This window comes from Rhamphochromis longiceps, linkage group LG11 (assembly GCF_057381845.1).
Source record: "Rhamphochromis longiceps isolate RC_006_pf linkage group LG11, R_longiceps_female_GT1.1, whole genome shotgun sequence".
Classification (NCBI taxonomy): domain Eukaryota; kingdom Metazoa; phylum Chordata; class Actinopteri; order Cichliformes; family Cichlidae; genus Rhamphochromis; species Rhamphochromis longiceps.
Genome location: NC_140567.1, coordinates 15976305 through 15997371, shown reverse-complemented (window position 1 = coordinate 15997371; position 21067 = coordinate 15976305). Strand labels below are relative to the sequence as shown.

Sequence of the window (21067 nt, the reverse complement as noted above, 5' to 3'; positions counted from 1 at the left end):
AGTAGGACAGGTGGACAAGGAATAAAATAAATTTAAATAAATAATGTAGCAGTATATACAGACAAATGGTCGTTGTTTTTCTTTCCTAGCGTTATTTTTCAACGCTACACAGGAGAAAATATTGTGTGAAGTTAAACAGTATGTGTTTCATAATTATCTAAAATTGCTTGTCTTTCCCGAGTTCGTGTACATTCAATATACAATTTTGGGGGATAAGTAGCAAGCAAGTAGCATGGCAACTGTTACAATCAGTTACTCACCAATAGTAGTAATAGTTCCGTAATTAATCGAGGTGGTCGTCTTGAGGTGACACAAAAGTTTTATAAGCAAATCATGTAGTTAAAATTTAATTGACAAATGTTTTTAGAGAGAAGATAAACAAATACTCTAAAAAATAGTCCTATTCTCCTCTTATCAAACCTAAGTGGCTGTGTCGGGGGTTTTTGGGGGGCAGGGAAAATGTTGCGATGCCACATTTATTTATAAACGCTTTGCTACAATTGGTCACGTGATCATACCGCTGGCTAATCACGTTGTAGAACTGATGTGACGCACGAGATTCAAAGTTGCCTGCAACGTTTCTGCTGAGACTCTTCTTCTACTTAAGTTTTTGACAAGCTTAAAAGAAAAAAAAAAGAAAACTGTGTCCATGTCGGTGTCCAAGTGAAGCGGGGTTTTTACTATTACAATGGAAAACCAAGTTATTGGACCGGGTCCATACAGGGCGACGAAACTGGTGAGTGTTGTGAACTAAAGCACGTTACGTTGGAATGCTTTAACTTAATGTAAATGGAGAGACTAGGTAGTTTTTCGTGTGTGGCTTAACTATTTAAAAGAACTGCGTTCTTACAAATGTAACCGAGTCGTAAATTGAACTAATAAACAGCTCTCGCGTTATCAGTTAGTTTTATAAGCGTTTACAAGCCTGTTTAGAGTGAGGCTAAATTAAAACTAAGTACACATAGATATAGTGAATTTGCATATTAAATGTAGTTACTTATCACAAACACACTCGGCACTCTTTATTTCGTGTAAGAGCTCGATACACAACACAGTTTGCTGTTAATCTCTGTTCGCCTCTGTCAGTGCGCCCCAGGACAGCTGTGGCTACAATGTAGCTTGCCATCGCCAGTGTGTGAATGTGTGTGTGTGAATGGGTGAATGACTGAATGTAGTGTGAAGCGCTTTGGGGTCCTTAGGGACTAGAAAAGCGCTATACAAATGCAGGCCATTTAATGTCATCACTTTTTACGCCCAAAGTCCAAAACAAGTATTTTAAAATATCCACTGTTTTGGGAGCACACAGCACACAGTTTTAACCCCTCGGTTCTTACTTCTGTTCAAACGCCCACCTCAGTGTGCCTCCCCATTAAAAGCAGGGCACTGAAACAGAAGCAGACAAATGAAGTTGAGCTGTCATTAATTTCATGTACACCTGTTATTTTCTTTGACATATCTGAGTCAGAAAAGACCACTAAAGTGCGATGAAAAATCAAAGTTTTCCAGGGTTGCAGAGAAAAACCTTTTTGAGTTTGAACACAGTGGAAGGCTTTTACTAGCCTTGGCCTGTTTACTCAATGACATCCAGGCTGCTGGCTCTTTGATTTAACTCTTGTAAATCAGATTTCTGCCATGGGGTATTTGGATCATTTTTTAAATTGAAATTCATTCTCATTTATCGACAGGCCACAAATACACAATGGAATCGTATAGTTTTTGTTTTTTGTTTGTTTATTTTAATTCTTCTGCAAAAAGAATTTCTAGAAACTGTCAGCTAGCTTTCCACCTGCTGCAGAAGCATTCTTCCTTCACCAGTTTCTTTTTTGATGTCTCTCTTTCAAACAGTCTGCAGGCGAGCTTATTGGCTTTCGTTTTTTAAGATTTTCTGTCTTTTCCTTTACTTTAAACCTTTTTCATGATTGAGACCAGCCAGGGCAAAGGTTTCTATTTGCAGGGATTCTTCCAGGTATTAAAGACCTTGTGTCGCCTAATTCTCTCTCCCTCCCTCTTTCTTGTTCTCTCTCTGCTTTTATCTAAGCTCAAAGCCTTTTATTTTTCTCCCACACATCTACACAGTGTAACACAATGATGGTAATGCATCCCAAAACACGATGATGAGATAGTGTTTTATTTATTTTTGATAAGTAAATCTTTTTTTTTTTTTTTTCCCCTAACAGGAGGATAATGGAGTTGTTAGAGTAGTTTCAGAGCAGGGCCTATAAACATGGAAATGGACTGTAGAAAGTTAACCATATCAGTGTCTGTTCTTCATTTGCTATTTAAATACATGCTTGTGTATGGCTGATACTGCCATCTTAAAGTAACTAATGGGCATCATGCATGCAGATGTTCTGCTGTGGCAACATCGTATAAAAGCATAACTAAAAACAGTATTGAAGTGTCCGTGAGCACTTGAACTTGGTGAATGCATAAAATGCTGTTATCACATTAATGTATTCCATGAATGATGTTAGCCTGTGTTTTAGACTAAACTTATTTTTTTCAATTTGTCATCAAAAAGACTTGCTGTTACATTTTTGTTGTTAAATATCAGATAATATCACTCTTCAGCGTTTCTCACCACATTCTTTGTTTTGCTGTTATGCAGTGGAATGAAACTATCAGACTTTTTCGTGGTGGCATGCCACTTAGAAGGCATTGGGCACACTTTCGCTGCTATGACTGCAGCTTCACGGGAACCGAGGCTGTGGATTATCTGCATAATCTTCTGAGGGACAATCACAACTTTGGTCCTGAGGTAACCCGCTACCAGACCCTGCAGCTGCTTAGAAAGTTCCTCAAGGCCCATGTGATTGAAGATGTCAAAGGCCGCCATGGGACAGAGGACTTTGAGGACAATGGCCATTTGTACAGGTGCTCCTCTGTCATCCTGCATAGCTTCTTTGTTTTTGGTTTGTTTCTTTATTTTATATTAGAAGACATCACTGATGCATTTCCACAATACAGTTCATCTCTGTTTAGCAAGTGCATCTCTTTACCTCTTTAACTGAGCCCAGTACTATTGACTGTCTCTCCAGGTTCCCAACACTGTCTCCACTCAAGTCTTTTCCAGCAAGGCCTGTAATAAAAGACTGCAGTGACTTGCCCAGACTCATCCGCTGGGATGACTATGAGGAGCTGCCTCAGCAGGAGAACTTTGTACCCGTGAAGTCTGCTGTCCTGGTGAGAAAGAAATGTTCTAGCCCAACTGTGCTTTCATTAGCTCCTTTTATACATCCTGTTTCTCTCCAGCTTCAAGACACCTCCTGTATGTTACATCAGTGCTATAGATATTTATATATACAGCACTGGTGTAACATACAGAAGGTGTCTTGAAGCTGGCATCACAAACAAACAAAAATGAATGTTAAATAAATATCAGTAAACAGGTACAATAATTATTCCCTGTGTCATTTCTAATTATTGCACGTAACTTACTTTATGAACATCTATGGTTGGATTCAGTTTTCATTAACAGACCCCTGACATGAAGTTAAACTTAAGTTAGTAAGTATAGCTTTTGTTTGATTGTAGCACAGTTTCATGGGTTCCTTTCACAGTGCTTACTCAATTTAACTTTGAAAGTAACTTTTTCATTTTCCTTTTTAATCAGACTTCAGATTTGTGGAATAAAAGGCACAGCGTTGCTATTGGAGATGTGCATGAATGCAAGCTTATACGCAGGAAGGAGATAACATCAAAACAAGTGGATCACATCTGGAAGTCAATGACAGTGGCACAGTATGTAACTATTGTACATTACCTGTTCATCACTTCCATTGTTTGTGCTGTATGGAGGTTTAATTCTAATCCTGTTTTAGTTTGCAGCGAGTGCTGGGTCTGAAGACACTGGATGGCGTTTTGAACCCAGCGCATGTCAATGGCAAGCACATTGTTCACAATGTGTTCAGTGTCAATAAAGCAGGCATAGTTGTATTGGAGAACAAAGCTGGTATGCTGCATTGGTTCCCAGAACTATTGCTTTTTTTGTTGTTGAAACTTGCTGTATGATTATAATTCACCTATTCTGTTTGCATTTCTAGAGGACATGCCCTACTGGGTGGTAACTGCAATGAAATGCCTTGCTAACTGTAAGTATACATTTTCTGTTGACCTTAAATAATTCTTGTTTAAAAAAAAAAAAAAAAGAGCAAGAGAGAGAGAACGAAAGGAAAAAGCAGCTTTACCTTGGGACTGGTTCATTGTGTGTGTGTGACTGCCATAAGTAAGATTGAAGAAGAATCATTCTGTACAATTGATTTCACTTTCATTTTATTTTATATTGTTAATGAGTTTCTGACAGGTGATATTTCTCTCTGGGCTTTTAGTGCCATAAGCACTTGTCATTTTTAGGGGTCTTTTTACAAAGCCTGTGTGTGTATTTAACTTTCCTCCACTGTTCCTTGTGAAAAGCCATAAATCTGTCTTTGTTTTCTTTCTCAGGGCCTAATGGCAATGAAAGCAAACAGCCAGTGTACCCAGGTTTCGAGAGGGATGTTCTAAGAACAGTAGCAGACTACTACCAGAGACTTAAAGAACCCCTGCTGACTTTTCATCTGTATGAAGTATTTGTCAACATTCTCAGTGAGTGCCTCACAACGTGGATTCACTACAGTGTTTTTGCACTGCTGTTTTCTGGTGTTTGTTTTGCTAACCTCTAAGTTTACCCTTCCAGTGCTGGACTTATCTTTTACTATATCACTGCAGGTTTGCTGCCAGTGCAGGAGGCAGCCAGTGAGGCTCTTCAAGTAAGCTGTCTCCTTCTGCCGCCACCCAACCGAAGACGCCTCCAGCTTTTATTGCGTCTCATGGCCCGAGTCTGTCAGAATCCCCAGCTTCCTCCACTTAATGACACGATTGCTACCCGCACACTGGTACATAATCCTACAATTTATTTATTTCACTTTGTACCATTTCGGCAGGTTAACTAAGTCCATTGTTTTAGTAAAAGCTCTTAAATCAGTATTCATATATTATAGGAGGACAAATGAGCCTGTTACATAATGGAAATTTAATAGTCCAGCAGATAATTCTATTTTCATAAAGGTTATAACCATATATGTCAACCATAGATTCGTTGATACATGTACCTCAACTTCCAACTGCTAATATAAATCAAGCAAATGGAGGTATAGTCTTTTTCATGCACGCACTGAGCCCCTAACTGTACTAGTATATCACTGACAGAGGTACATGAAAGAATGAAAATAGCTGACTCCATCAGATCAGGACATTAAATGTTCCTTAATGTGCTAGCTCCCCGCTATAAAGTCTATGTAACTGATTTTGCTAGTTCATGTGTAAAAACACTTTATTTCAACACACTCTTTTATAGATATTTCTATATAATATTGCACAGAGTGCCAGCTCATGTTGTAATAAAACAGATACAACTGTGATAATTCATATAACTGTAAAACTGTTATATGAGCGTGAACATTGTAACAACATTTTAATAACTCACACTGATGCATATTTTTGAGTTACTTGGGTAAGTCTGAGGTTTTCATTTTTACGCTGCACACTTTCTTTTCAGAATGCACTTTGTTACAATTTGCTTACTGGCTTTTGTCCATCGCCTACAGTTGCCTCTACCATTCCTTCTTGTCAAATGATTCTGGTACATTTGGTATATTGCCTAATATAGTTGAAGAAAAAAATCATGCATTTGCAATTAGAATTTTGAAATGATTAAAACATGTTTGGTTGGAATTCTGGAATTGACTATTTGACAGCTTTGATCTTGAAATGTGTAAAAGTAGAAAGAAACCTATATTTTTGTCAGGCTGTGATGAATTATGGTAAGGAGAATACATTCTCCCATAGCTTCCTGTGTGGTACCAGGAAAAGGGATGAAGAGAGTGAAGCTCTTTAGAAACACAGTTTGTGCAGAATCATTGTTACCTGAAAAGAGTAAATGGACTATAGTGCAATATTGTCAGGGATTTGGACAGTCCTTTATTCTTAATAACGAAAGGGAATAAAAGAAGTTAAAAAGACTCAAAATTGCATATGTGGTAGATATACAACACTTTTTTTGTGATAGGCCTATAAACATGGAAATGGACTGTAGAAAGTCTGGCTGCTTAATAGCTGCTTTTCAGTGAGAGTGGGGGAGTTCTGGGGGATTTCAGGGAGGTTGATGTGGGTGTATTATTTCCACAAGTTCAGTGTTTTTCAGTGCAGTCATTATAATGATTATTTTGTCTTACTTTGCAACAACCCCCAGGCACATTAGACCTCTCACATATAAAGATTTTATAGATTTAAGATTTTTATAAAACACTCTTCATAACAACATGCTGCAAGTGAAGCCAGTTAAAAACTTAATGAAAAAGGGTATTATATCGTTTTTATTTTATAACTCCGTATAGTAGTGTATCACTTTATTAAGTCTTCATCTTAGCAAGATAATGAACCCAAAAAATCTGTGTCTTTAACACTGCCTGCATGCAAAATTCACCCAATATAACTTTCACAAAGATGTTTATTACTTTGGATTTATGATGGGTGCTTAACATATTTGATAAATCTTCAATATTGCTGTAGCGTAAGCAGCATGCTTTCACTGGCAGTGACCCCCTTATCCAACTCTCACTGTGGTGTCTGTCTAGATGGTGCAGATGTTCTCTCAGTGCGTTCTTGGCTCAGCAGACGACATGGACTTGGATGAGTTACTTGCCACCAAATTGGTGACTTTCATGATGGAGCATCACAACACCATCTTCCAGGTGCCTGCCAAGCTGCGTTGCCAAGTTGAAGAGCATCTGTCCCACCTCAAAAGAGCACAGGTTGGTACACATTCAGTCACAATGAAATTGAAATTAAGTTTAGTGTTATATTAACCAGAGCCCAACCGATTTAATTTGGAGATTTAAACAGAAGGGAACAAAGGCAACACAAGAAATGAGTGATTTATTTTTCATCTTGATGGGGTTTACAGCTTATACTAGTGATTAGAATGGCCACAGCTGTTTTTTATCAAGCACTGTGTGAGGGAAATTGAAAAGCAGTTTCAAGCTGATCATTGAACAAAGAGAGGAGCCACTTGTGTGACAGAGACAGACCTTGCGGGACAGTTTTCTGTAAAACTTTGTCCCTGCGCTCTTGATCGGCTTGGTTTGATGATGAGGGGCTTCACTTATAAGTGTGTGCACACAGTTGATTCATATTAGGTGTGTATATGATTAATTTTGGCTCGTACTTTAGTACATGAAGACTATATTGATGGTACATGTTCAACATCAGATGAAGGCCCAAATTCATTATTATCTTTTACTCCATCAATGGGCCTCTGTCCCACACTGTTATAACTATAAACATTTTTTAATGTATTGCTGTGTCTTTGTGTCTTCCATCAGATCAAATATGCAGGGGCTGATACAGATTTCAGTGCATCTCCAGCTTTCTACAAGCAGATCAGCAGGGTGGAGTGCGAGGAGCAGAGGGTGATAGGCACTCAGACCCCGCTGCAGCAGTTGCTAGAAGGCCTGATTGCAGACAAAGAACTCCCCGCTAAAGACAAGAGGAAAAGACTAAAACAGGTATGCCTACACACCAAGGATGTCATTAGAGCTAGATTCAACTGGATCTGTCTCATTAGATTTTGAGGGGAAAGCCAAGCTGCTCTCAAACAACAAATTACAAGCATTTATGTAAAAGCCATTTGAATTTTAGGAATGCGTCAGAATCAATTCGCTCCAGAGACCGTGAAAGATGTGATTGCACTCTATTCGTTTTCCTGTAGTACTCTTGTTGCCATAGATGCAGTAAGTACTGGAGAGGATGCTAATGTGAAACAACATGGCACTGTCAGGTGCAGGAACAGGTCTGTTGGTACTTCTCTGTGTCTGATCATATTTTGCATCCTGGTCAGATGATCAGGGACAAGTTATATACAACTAAAAGCAGCTGATGTCACAGAGCTGTTAGCAAAAAATAAGGTAACACCTCAACTTTAACTTAAATTCATAAAGATAGGATATGTATTCAGAACTCGTAGTAGGTTTAATCTTTTGATTTTGACACAATTTTTTAAATGAAATGATTCTATAGCTTTTGTATAGATGTCAATGCCCTATATATAACCTTTACTGAGGCTAACCGTACACTAATAAAGTAAATAAATAAAGGCTTTGTGCCGCTCATCGAGTCAAACATTACCTTTAGTCTATCACATAATAAATAATGTGTGCCTTTGTTTGCAGATCTAAGTCAGAATATATTTATTTGAGTGGTATGGCTGTGGTACTAAATACTAGTATCATGACATTTCTCTTGAATTTTAATCAAATTAAGGTCTAGAAGGAATGTGAATTTAAAATCCAAAACAATGTCGGTTTTCTTATAGGGTGTGTATACTGTAAAATAACGATGCATTTCCCATCATTGCAGTTTCAGAAGTCCTACCCTGAAGTCTACCATAGTCGATTTCCCACTGAAGAAAGCAAAGCTGCTGTCATACCCGAGAAAACCCCACGACTCAAACCTAATCTTATGTTCTTCAGCATCAAGAAACCCTTCCAGCCTTTTCAAAGAAGCTGGAGTTTCAGGGCATGATCTGCTACCACTAAAACATTTACACATCTTAACCTCAGAGTTGCAAAATGAGGAGTGAGGCTATAATGGTGTTCTCACCACAATTACAGCGCTCTTCATTAACCACTACAATTTTTACTAAAAAAAAAAAATTAGTCCTTGCAGCCGATGGTAAACAAGGATGATGAATTAAAGAGCCTGTTCACTCAAGTTATAGAAGGATTATAAGAGATTTTCCTCTTAATAGGTCATTTTCTAAACGGAAGCAAATGCTTCATGCAGCAAATGCAGGGGGTGAACTTACCACGCTTCTGTTTTAATAAGAAACTTGAACTAAACTATGACCCACTTACACCTAAAGAGTTATTAATCGTGATTTGTTTTTTTCTTAGATTTCATTAACTGGTACTTTGTATGGTTACAAAGATCCAAAACAGCTGAAAATGCAAGTAGCAACAGTAGTAAAATGTACTACAAAAGTATTAACAGGTTATCAGATGTTAACATTTGGTAAATTTTATAGATGAAATTCAAGTGGTCTTGAAAGATTGGTAGACAATTATATTGTATCAAAATATTCTTGGTGCTCCGAATATTCAGATGTAATTAATGATGCTGACTCAACAATGCACTGCTGCGTTTCGTTTTTTAATAATAATTTCTTAGAATAATCATCATAAATTTGAATTTAGGCAGCTTAATCGTTTTTACTTTGATCAGGTAGACCTTTACTTAATGATGAACATATCAAGAGTTTGCCTAGAAAGGGAACATATCCTCACTGGTCACTTTATTAGGTACGCTTGTTCAGCTGCTTGTTAATGCGGGTATGATTGAGATGGCATTCTCACGGCCAGCTGAGTGCATTTAGGCATCTTTGAATGTGCCATGGTTATCATCACCAGACGGGCTAGTCTTAGTATTTCAGAAACTGATCTACTGGGATTTTCCCACACAGCCATCTCGTGAGTTACAATAGAGTGGTTCAAAAAGGAGAACATCTCTAGTCACTCATGTGAACTAAGAACAGGAAACCAAAAATACAATTCACATGGCCTAACCAACTTGAACAATTGAAGACTGGAAACCCTCCGTCTGGTCTGTTGAGTCTGAGTCTGCTGTGCATTTTGACATGAATGTCATGAAAGCGCTGAGTCATCCTGCCTTGCTGGTTTATTAATGTGGGGCATATTTTCTTGGCACACTTTGGGCCTCTTGTTGCTGTATTGAGTATTGTTGCTGACCATGTCAAACCCTTTATGACCCCAGTGTATCCATCTTCTAATGGCTGCTGCTAGGACAATAATGCAACATGGCACAAGTCTCAAACTTGTTTGTTAAACATGATAGTGAGTTCACTGTACTGGTGGAAAGGGAGATTGGCATCATAGATATACAGCCAACAAACCTGCAGCACCTGTGTGATTCTATTATGTCAATATGAACCAAAATCATTTAGGAATGTTTCAAACATCTTGTTCACTCTGCCACCAAAAATTAAGGCAGATCTGGAGGGAAACCTGGTACTAACAAGGTGTACCTAATAAAGTGGTCAGTTAGTGTATGTGGCATTTTTACAGAAATGTGATGCTCTAGTTATAAATTTCATTTGTAACAACATAAATGTTGACACATTTGGGGAAAACTACACAGTCCAGATGAAAATCATAGACTTACAGTATATACACTTGTAGTAGTGTATGTATTTAATTGATACATCCCTTTCTCTGTAAACCCTCTGTACTGGAGTCCAACACTGCGCTGTAGAGAATTCATTTCATATCTTAGCTTGTTGGTTTTATTCTGTATATAAGAACTGTTTTGTTGATTGGTACATATTTCAGTGCTTCAAATGCCGTTCTTCCACGTTTAAATGCTTATTTGTGTTTTTTGTATGTCTTCTATTCAGTCAGGTTGTTTTGGGTTTTTTTTAATCTTAGACTTAAAAAGTAGGGGTGCAACGATACACAAAATTCACGGTTCGGTTCGATACTTTGGTGTCACAGTTCGATATTTTTTCGATACAAAAAAAATGTTCATGCCTTTTTAATTTGTCATTTATTAAAATTATAAATATATATTTTAACTCAAAAGTACAGTTTTTAAATTTAACCCTAACCCTTGTGCGTGTTTTTTATTTTGACAGCGAATGCGCACCTGCGGACCACTTATGTGCAGCCCTGGTTATTTAGCTCGTCATATCGCAGCCACAGAAATTATTTTGTCCATGAAACCATAAAGCTGCACTTTCTTTTTGCCTTATAGTCTGATTTGTCATAACTTCTCCGTTTTGTGGTAAGCTTTTCTTTGGCTGTCACTTCTTCACCCTGACCTGTCTTATTTGGCTCAGCAGAACTAAAATATATATATCCTGCTGCTTTTACACACGCACTCACATAAGCTCAGCGATTCTCTGCGCGATCAACCTCTCACATGTTTAAGCTTGCTGCGGGAGATTTCACTTGTCATGTTTGCATAGTAAGCTAACGATTAATAAGACTATGTCAGAGGAATTGGTGCACAAATTATCATCACTCACAGATCAGTGCTGTCGCTCTCTATACACAGTTCGCGCGATTGCAAAGTGAAAGCAAAAAAGCAAGCGCAAATTCAAACGCGATTTCAATATGTCACATATTGACAGTGGCTCACCGATGCCAATAACATAATTACCCAGCTACATTTCTGAAAGAATGCAAAAGCATTGACATATATTTTTCCTTCCTACAATAGCCCGACGGGCAGGGAAGAGATAGATTTTGGTAGCCCGACTGGAAAAATCGCTAGCCCCAGGACGTCGGGCTAGCGATATTGCGAGCCCTGTATCTGATTGAGGAATCACTCATCTTTGTTGTTTTTGTCTTTGCACTAGGATGATGTCGGTGTAAATGTGCAGTCATATTCGTTGTGTTCCCACTAGTGCTTTCAGGTTAATCTCGTTGAAATGACCTTAACGCCACAAAACAGCAAATCTCCGTTAACGAGCTACCGCCGATCGCCCCGTGCATGGGGCTAGACGGCCAACACGTTAACGAGCTAACTGCGCTAACACACTAGTTCCCACCCATGTAATTGAGCATTGCATGGCACATCCAACATACTGTTTTACTTTCGTCCATGACTCGCTTACCTTCAGGGTCATACGTCACATGAAAACCAAAATAATTCCAAACGCCAGATCTGAATGAGGGTGGGGGAGGTCCATGTTGCAAGGAGAGCTTAACTTCTGTCTTGCTAGCTTGCCCTGCGCTCTTCCTTCTGACGATGCTGTCTGTGTTGAGCGCTCAGTGGATCTGCGCTCGACAGTGCAGCCTAGGCGGAGTAGTCGAACGCAGATTCACTGAGCACTCAACACAGACAGCATCGTCAGAAGGAACGTTGATAAAATAAATTACAAATGTTGTATTGTTCGATACATATGCGTACCGAACCGAAAGCACTGTATCGAACGGTTCAATATCGATACGAATATCGTTGCACCCCTATTAAAAAGTGTTTTATTTTTATAGTGATTCTGTCAATGACTGGGTTTTTAATAATATCCCTAAACCAATGCTGGAATAACTGTTACACTCAAATTGCTGCTCTGTTGTGGAATTAAATAAATGTTTTTAATTTAATTTTTTTTAAATTTTGTATTAAAAAAAATAATTGGCATACATAACTGTTTCTTTTATTGCTGTTTTTCTGTTGAATGTTTTGGCTTTTTATGAGTTTGTTTCTACAGCATAAATATTTATATATCTCTATGTAGATATACAAATCATTAACAGCACTGGTAATTACCAAAATCCTGTTGCATTTTTAATGCTAAAATATAATTATTGTTTTACAAAAACACTTAAAAATATTAAAAAAGCACATTATTTTTGATCACGATTTCATAATCACAGTTATTGCATTCGTGAACAGAAAAAATATGTTTAGTGGCTGAATGTTCAGATGATCTGTTCTTTGAAGCAAAATTGTCTCTGGAAGCCATTCTTCAGGAGGGGAAACACAGAAAAGGCTGAGGTATGCCAAATTACTCAAGAACTGGACTGAAAATCAGTTGTGACGTCTACTACAGTGAGTTTCTACAGCCTTCTGTAAAACACAGTGGAGGCTTTGTAAAGGAATGAAAAGCAGCCAACATCCAAAGAGAGGTAAATGTCCTTCAAGAAGCCTGGAGAACTATTTCTAAGGACTGCTTGTTTTGCACAGGGACATAAATATCACTATAACTAAGCCGCAGGTTTGCATCAGAACTAAAAAGTGCATACTTGAAGAACACCACCTGCCAAAAAAGAGATAAAGTGCAAGAGCATAATTAGCAAATGCAGAGCAAAATCATTTGTTATAATTCCACATTTGGGAATGTTTTTATTCTTACCGTTACGTCCCCATTCATAGCATTCTTAAGATAGATCTTCATATTTAAATAGTGAAAGAGTACTGAGTTCTCTGTTTGCTCAGATGCAGGTGTGCCAGGCTATTGGAATTCTTGTGAAGATTTATCTGACATGTGCATTAAGAAACAGCGAAAGAATAAGGAGTGTGATGCGGTCTGCTTGACCTTCAGTTATTGACGCTTCTCCGTCATCTTTTACCTTGCTGTAAGTGCATACGAAAAGCTCTTAGCTGATAGTGATAATAATAGAGATTATATGAAACTACAGAGTGCTTGGATAGCAGTGAGATGTTAAGCAGGGGCTGGTAGTCGTGACAACATAAGAGTTCTCAGAAGTTGACACCTGCCTGATCTCACAAGCAAATAATCCCAGACTGCAAAGTCTTTGCCCTGTACTCAAGGTGAAAGAACACTTTTACCTCGGTCGCCAACTTAACTCATCATTACTGATCATTCACAATAATCAAACCATCAAGTTTATGTTTTGGGGGGCGACAGCAAACATAAAGCCAAGTTGTGTCAGATTCCTAAAAACAAATAAAAGGCCAAAATGGATAAAAAGTTTGTGATTTTGCATTAATTACAAGTCGCAAAAACAATTTTATTTTTCCTGTCTTCATTGAGCAACTAAGTCATCACTCAGTGCAAGCTGGAAAAAAAATTAAGTGGACTCTTTAGTATTTAGTAACTGGTAGACTCTTGGGCACAGCGTGCTCACAAGTGCAGTGCTAACATGCTGATATTTAAAAGGCTGTTAACCTTCTTACTCCCACACTGTACAGCTGAGGCTGATGCAAACAGTTCATTTCGCGGATGTTTTGTCACAAACCGTTTTTTTTTTAAATGGATTACTTAAAATGTAGACCTGAAAAGTCTTTGAATTCAGATATTTTCACTCCCACTGCCACAGCACCTAGCCATACCTGCCTTTAAAAACATTTGTGAAAGAATGGTTTGGATGTCACTGTTTCAGCAAGTTTGGGAAAATTCTTCCCTTCCCTTGTAGATATTTCATTTTTAATGTAAAGTGGAAGCACCTAGAAACTACAGCATCTCAGACACTAAGTAACAGACACTAAGTAACAGATGCATACCTCTGGCTTTACACTTGGCACCATTGCACTGATAGGCTTTCTTTTCTCTTTTTTTTTTCTTTTAAGCGCAACACCTATAATTTAGCTTTCACTTAATGATTGCAGATCACAGTTTAGGAGGCATTAGTAGCAAAGTAATGACTATGGGGAAGTCATCATCTCTTATTAATTATGTAATACTGAGAGGAAAAAAAGTCTATTACATAACTTTATTGAATGGTGCTGCAGAGAAGTCTGTGGTCATTATTATGCTTCAGGTATTATCAGCACCTTATTATTCCAGCCTGTTTGCCCGCAGATACAGTATGTGTTCCATTCAGGGTGATTTGTAATAGCTGATGTCTCAGCAGAGGAGTGAAGGAGAGGGAATTAACTCCATCATCAGGGATCTCTTCAGCCTTTGTGGCAATGAGCACAAAGCCTGCCCCGAATACACAATGGCCAATTTGCTTTGATGGATCAAGAGTGTACAGATGGCATTCAAAGATGCCATGTGTTCAGCTCAGAGACCCTCAACATATATGATTTTCAAGTGTTACGAGCAGTCTCTCTATTGTAAATTGTCTAAAACATACTTGAAAGATGACCTTGAACAAAGTGGAAACAATCACTTTTCAGTTTACTGGCATCTATTATAAAAATCGAATTGGCTGAAATGGGCAACTTGTCAAAAATAAAAATGCTATTGTTTCCCTAATCAAGCTGAAATCATCGCCAGTGTTTTCAGTGCCTTCAGTTCTGAGCGGTTCATTCCCCCGTAACCTTGAAGGTTTTCTCTCGTTTACTCTCAATTCTGTCAGGAGCGGAAATAAAGCTTAGCAGTTACTTTTCACTTTCTTCTTCTTCACTTCTGAAGCTGTATAGGTCACATGCGCCTTCATAGCATTTTTCTGGTGTTACGTGTCAGTGACTCAGCCCATGCAGTCCATTTGGGAAAGCCCATGCTGTTTCCCTAATGCATTTCTGGGAACAGACATGTACCTGTTGTAATTGTTTTTTCACTCCATTTTTGAAGTACAGGTGTATTATGCGATCACAGCGACCTGAAAGCACACCGGCACAGGAGGAAAGGTGATCCCGCTCGATGTGTGATATTCTACTACTGTCAAGAGCAAAATATGCAGAAAAGTAGATATTGGATGCCACTGCTGATACTCATTTGGATGACCTTAGATGCATTGTGTTTTCAGTTGAATTAAGCTATTATTCTAAACTAAGGAAACCACTTACTTTAATTGATTCTGGTTTACACAAGCTGCACACTGTTCAAGTTTCAACTGCTCATGCATCACTCATAATTACAAGAGCACAAATATTCACAGTGTGATATCCACCTAATCTGCAAAAAGTCATCATAGCTCATCTTCCAGCAAACACCGTGATACTGTAACACAAAAAGTGTAGAAAGAGAGAGAGAGTTCTCAGCAGATACGATGCAGTCGCTGTCTTTATTAAGCACACCCTGCTAGTACAGGGTTGGACTCCTTTTGTCTTCAGATTGATTACAGTGATCTCATTGTAATGTTCAAGAAACCAGTTTGAGGTGATGTGAGCTCTGTGACATGGTCCATTAACCTGCTGGAAGCTGCCATCAGATTATGGGTACACTGTGGTCATAAAGGAATGGACATGGTCAGCAACAATACTCAGGTTCGCTGTGGTGTTTGAAAGATGCTCAGTTGGTACTAAGGGCATGAAAGTGTGCCAAGAAAATATGGCCCACACCATTACACACTACCAGCAGAAACCTGAACTACTTTTACTAGGCTGGATGGATCCATGCTTTTCATGTTGTTCACACCAACATGACCCTATCACCCGAATGTTGCAGCAAAAATTAACATTCATCTGACCAGGCAACATTTTTCCTCTTCATAGCTGACAAGTGCGGAACTCAGTGTGGTCTTCTGCCACTGTTCAAAGGTGCTCTTCTGCATACTTTGGTTGTAATGACAACCTGGATTGAAGCAGCCCATCAGCACATCATTCTTGACCACGTCTATAAGACTAAATATGTTGACTTGCTGCAATGTGACTGATTAGGTATTTGTGTTAAAGAGCAGCTAAACAGGTGTGCCTACTGAAGTAGCCAGATGTGGTGCACACCCTGGACAGATCACGAGTCTGCCCCACACATTCACATCTATGGGCATTGACGTAGTCCCACTGAGTGCTTTTGGACAGCTTTGGAGGAAGCCAGAGTAACCAGAGAGAGCATGCAAACTCCACACAGAATGGTCCCGGCAAGACGGTGAACTTGAACCCAGGCAACAATGCTAGTCACCGTGCCGCCGGGCTGACCTATTTCTAGTGCTAATACAATACAAAAAAATTGATTAAATGCAGCTCATATTCACTATGAAATTGAGAAACAGAGCAATCCACACCTTCTTCGTTGGCTGACTTTTTGATATCCTCTCTGCAGTCCACACAGCTGCTCAGGGAAGTCAAATTTCTCTCTCCATCAGTGTCAGTTAGATAAAAGCCAATTCAAAGGAAATGAGGCTGCACTGTCTGTGCTCGGATGGAGTGAACAGCATCTTTGAGCGACTGACTGACTGATGTGTTTTTCTACCAAATGAAGTGAGGGTGTCTTTTTTGTTTCTTTTCCCCTTGTCGTGTGGAGCAACATGTGGCTTTGATGCTGATTTTGATTTGGATCCAAATGTAAAATTAGCAATAATAGCTTACCTTCAAGAAAGGGAACCTCATTAATCCCAAGCTGCACACGCAATTTTACCCCAACTCTTTTGCATCAGAGGCAGAGATGCTTTTATGGCAGGAATACGATCGCTTTGACGTCAACAAGAGTTTGTAGTTCTTCTGTTGCTGCAGCTGCCTGAATAGACGCCATTCAAGCAGGCAAACATGAATGGCAAAGATGATTTATAAATGGCGCTGACATCTGTTGCATTCATGCGCATGTATTAACGATATTGGACAATAAGCACACATGTAAACTCAGGGGCCGGCAGCAGCGGCTACTTCCGTTAAGGTGCACATCTCTGTGCAGGTGAGTCCATAAACAGACAATGAAAGAATGAGTCAAAGGAAGAGCAAGAGGAGTCATTCACCATACTACACCCTGTGACTCAGGACAGCCTTACACCGAGACAAGACACCCACATCATCGTCAGACAGACATTTAAACCACGAGTAAAAATGTGTTGCTGTGTGAGAATAAATTGGTAAGCAAGTTATTTTCTCCATGACAGCATATTTAATCAGGAGTAGCAGTTACTCTGACAATTTGTGCTTTGCATTAAACATTTCAGAGTTTGTCTAGTGCCAACAAAACACCACACAACAAAGTGATTTTGTCATCTCGGTGTTTAAATCACGCAGAAAAAAGAAAGCTTTCCTTGTGAATGTTTGAGCTGAGATTTACATAAAAGGACATGAATTTATTAGTTTATTTGTGTGTGTGTGTGTGTGTGTGTGTGTGTGTGTGTGTGTGTGTGTGTGTGTGTGTGTGTGTGTGTGTGTGTGTGTGTGTGTGTGTGTGTGTGTGTGTGGCTCTGCCTCTTTTTGCCTCTGTTACATTATCTTCTTTTACCTTGACATTATAGCTGAAAGTTCACCTCTATGGAATAAAATGTTCATTAGCCTCTAGAGAAGATCTTTGTAAGACTTTTCTTAAAAGATTTTAAAATTAAGACAGCAAAGGGGGAGATATTACATTTTGCTTTTTCTTGGCACCCGAGTTAATTGTAAAGTAACTCGAGAGCTCAGAGCTTTCATCAGAGATTTGGGAGTGCTACTGGTGACTAACGAAAACAACCAGTTTGCCAATGACAGCATATTAAACTGTCTTGGTTCTTCTCTCACTGCTCTTAACTCCAGCCTCCATCCTTCTATTCTCCATTTATCTACCAGATGCCCTCAGATTTGCTTCCAGATCCAGTCACCTGGCTTTGTCCCCTCCTTATTAACGCCCGTAAAGGCTGATCTTCAGCTTTACCATGCACCTGCTTCCCATTCAGCATTCCCATGAGGAATGCTCAGACCTCTACATTGGAGAGACCAAACAGCCACTTCACAAGCGCATGGCACAACACAGAAGAGCCACCTCCACAGGACAAGACTCAGCAGTCCATCTGCATCTTAAGGATAAAGGACACTCTTTCGAGGATGCCAATGTTCACATTTTGGACAGAGAGGACAGATGGTTTGAAAGAGGAGTGAAAGAAGCCATCTATGTCCACTGTGAGCGACCATCTTTGAACAGAGGCGGGGGTTTACAACACCAACTCTCTGCCATCTATAATCCAGTTTTGAGATCCCTTCCCAGACGCCTTAACGCCCACTCACATCCTGGGCCATCTGATTTCAGGAATTCGCATGATAAGGTGGGGCCAGGTTTCACAATGAACACACCCGAAACTCTGGCTGATTGGAACCCACACCCAATTTCACACCTTGGCTCAGGCAATTAGAGGATCATCAGGGGGTCCTTTTGTCCCTCTGTGGGGGGTTACTCCCACTAGGTTTATATCTGGGACTCTCCACCATTTGACCTTAGAACTGAAGAAGCTTCTCGGATGAGAGGTGAAACGTCTTCAAGCAACTTAAAGAAGTCCAGATGCTTTTCTTTGCAAGCTCCTTTGACTACGATGACCTGGATGACTGAGAACCTTCACAGACACTTAGGCAACAACTGGTGTCAATTTGGCAGCCAAGGCAGGAAAACTAGACAGTGGCTCAATGCACTTGAGTTGGAAGTTAGGATTTAAGATACTTAGAAACAGCCAACTACAAAACATGCAAACTCATCTGTGAAAAAGAAGTGGATTGCAGGGGGCACCTAGCAACAATCAGGGCTTGCAGTTTACTCAACTATATTTCCACCTCACTGGTGAGGAAGTGTTGTGATTTTGCCATATTGTAAAAGAAGACGCATTAACTGAGTAAACTCATACCTGTCAAATGTCTGGTAGGAGATTTCTTGCACAAACATGATACTTATTAGTCTGAGTGGGGTTTATTTTCTGTACACTTTGAATAGACAATTTATGCGAAGGGCAACTGAAAGTTGATGGCAATATCACTCGTTTCACTGCTATTTGATCTACAAAAACTATCACAGATATTTTTTGATTAATAACCTTTATTATAATGAGTGTCACTTCACAAAATGTTCGCCTTGATGCTAGAATGTGAAGGGATCATTGAAGATATTGGTCACATGATGATCCAAAGTGGTGGGATAACAAAAATTGCCATTTGTCAGAACCCTCAGCAATCCAACCTCATAGAAAGGAAAATCAAATTCCCAGTTTGCTTCTGTTTACTGTTAGGCTTAGCAATTTCATTAAAGCTAAGAGGAGCCGTTTCTCTTATTTGTACTGATTTTCAAAGCAATAAAAAAATGTCCTTTGGGTGATTTTTATTTCAGCTGCACACCTGTGGATATACTTGGTGTTTCAAAGGGGATTAAATTACTGTTTTTATATTGATATTTGGCATCTTTGTACATAGAACTGCTTTGAAAAAGCTACATATTTACAATAGAAAACATCATTGCAAAGAAACCGGTCATTGGGTTCACTGGGTGGATTTGATGCCAGGACTCTCTATACTGTGTAATCTAAAAAAACAAACTGGAGGGATCTGAACTGGTGTGGGTCTGCTCCATGGTTTCATTCTTTTGGCACTTTGAGTTATACACTGATAATCAAGAAGGTGAGAGTTGGTTTGGGGTATAAATGAGGCTTAAGAAAATGCTACTTTTATAAATAAAGCCTCAGTGTGACATAAGAATTCGCTTTTTGAATAAACACAGTGAAATTTCATGTATGTGAGCAAGTGTTGTTTATGGAATAAGACAACTCCACCGAGGAAATGCCAGAGTTTAATGTGACTATAATACAAGCAGCACTGCATAAGACACAATCAAAAGCCTGAATATATTTCATAATACAATCCAGATATCAATTTACTTAAAAGAGAGTTATATAATTGTTTTGTCAGATTTTGATTTTATATCACAGCTGTTTTAATACAGGAATCAGAGTCAAAAAGCAAGCCACACTAAACAAAATGCACTAAAAGTTGTACAAATGTGTGTCTCTCCAGAAACTTACAGTTAGAAAGAATTACATTTATTGCATTTACTCACAAAATGGTATGTGCATACATTTGGTTTTACCATACTGTTTTTAATTCCATTTTTATTTATGAGAAAAAACATTTTACTGAGCATGGAGTAGATGAATTTTGAAGAAAAAAAAAAGAAAGAAAGTTTAATCCATAAATCTACATTTCAAAATGAAAATAAAACATGTAAGAAAATAGCCGTCACATTACAGTTACAGTATATTCATTGTACTCATGAAACAGTAAATACCAAAGGGAACGCAGGGATAAAATTCTCATAGAGCCTAGAAATTAAAAGAGCTCACAGCGTTAGCAGTAATAATAAAAAGTACACAAATAAAGCAGAATAAAAGCTGGAACCACTTAGTCTGTATCCTCTGATCTTCTTCTCCTGTACTTAGATATGCCTAAACATATGATTAATATTGATCAGTAGTCTATAATTACTAAAACAGTTATACTGTAATTTGGGGACTGCAATAAAAAGTGATATCAAACTGAAAATACATTCTTGATTAAAAAGAAAAATGTTGTTCATTAACTCTTTTTACGGAAATCAGTAGCTATGTTCCCTACACCATCAGGATGTGGTTTCCAAGCACGTCCTATTTAAAAAAAAAAGAAAGAAAGAAAGAAAGAAAGAAAGAAAGAAAGAAAAAATCCTGAGTCCTTTGTGGGTATAATTATCTGTGCAGTCAGCAATACAGTGAGCAAAGTCATCATCTGTCAGAAAAAGCCTCGACTCTCACATCTAAGAGCCTCAATGAGAGCGAGGGCAAGACTCGGATGACCCTGATTACCGGTATTTGCTGTTCTCAGGAGAAAGATGGTGCTGTGGACTAAAATCTTAAGCAGAGTATTTGTGGTTACAGAGAATACCGAGCAGTACTGTATTTAAAGCTCTCATCTTGTGTAGTTTAAATTATTTTGTTGCACTGAGATAAAGCTA

General features: G+C 38.8%; 1 protein-coding gene across 2 annotated transcripts; it reads left to right on the top strand.

The window, feature by feature from the left end:
• The first annotated feature begins 547 nt into the window (after positions 1-547).
• On the top strand, positions 548-19446 carry LOC146658753 (DEP domain-containing protein 1B-like). Of its 2 annotated transcripts, none has more exons than XM_085422480.1 (11): positions 548-736; positions 2609-2874; positions 3039-3183; positions 3614-3741; positions 3822-3952; positions 4044-4091; positions 4444-4584; positions 4708-4874; positions 6615-6791; positions 7362-7544; positions 17899-19446. In XM_085422480.1, exons 1-11 carry the CDS (start codon positions 689-691, stop codon positions 17968-17970), a joined length of 1506 nt encoding a protein of 501 aa, XP_085278606.1. In that variant the 5' UTR covers positions 548-688; the 3' UTR covers positions 17971-19446. The 2 variants fall into 2 exon arrangements, with proteins under 2 accessions (XP_085278606.1, XP_085278605.1); XM_085422479.1 differs by lacking the exon at positions 17899-19446 and adding an exon at positions 8395-11373.
• The last annotated feature ends 1621 nt before the right edge of the window (positions 19447-21067 follow it).

Coding starts and splice junctions, on each gene's coding strand:
- LOC146658753 (XM_085422479.1), top strand. CDS start 689: ATGGAAAACCAAGTTATTGGACCGGGTCCATACAGGGCGACGAAACTG. Junction 2,875..3,038: donor GACAATGGCCATTTGTACAG/GTGCTCCTCTGT, acceptor CTGTCTCTCCAG/GTTCCCAACACTGTCTCCAC. Junction 3,184..3,613: donor CCGTGAAGTCTGCTGTCCTG/GTGAGAAAGAAA, acceptor CTTTTTAATCAG/ACTTCAGATTTGTGGAATAA.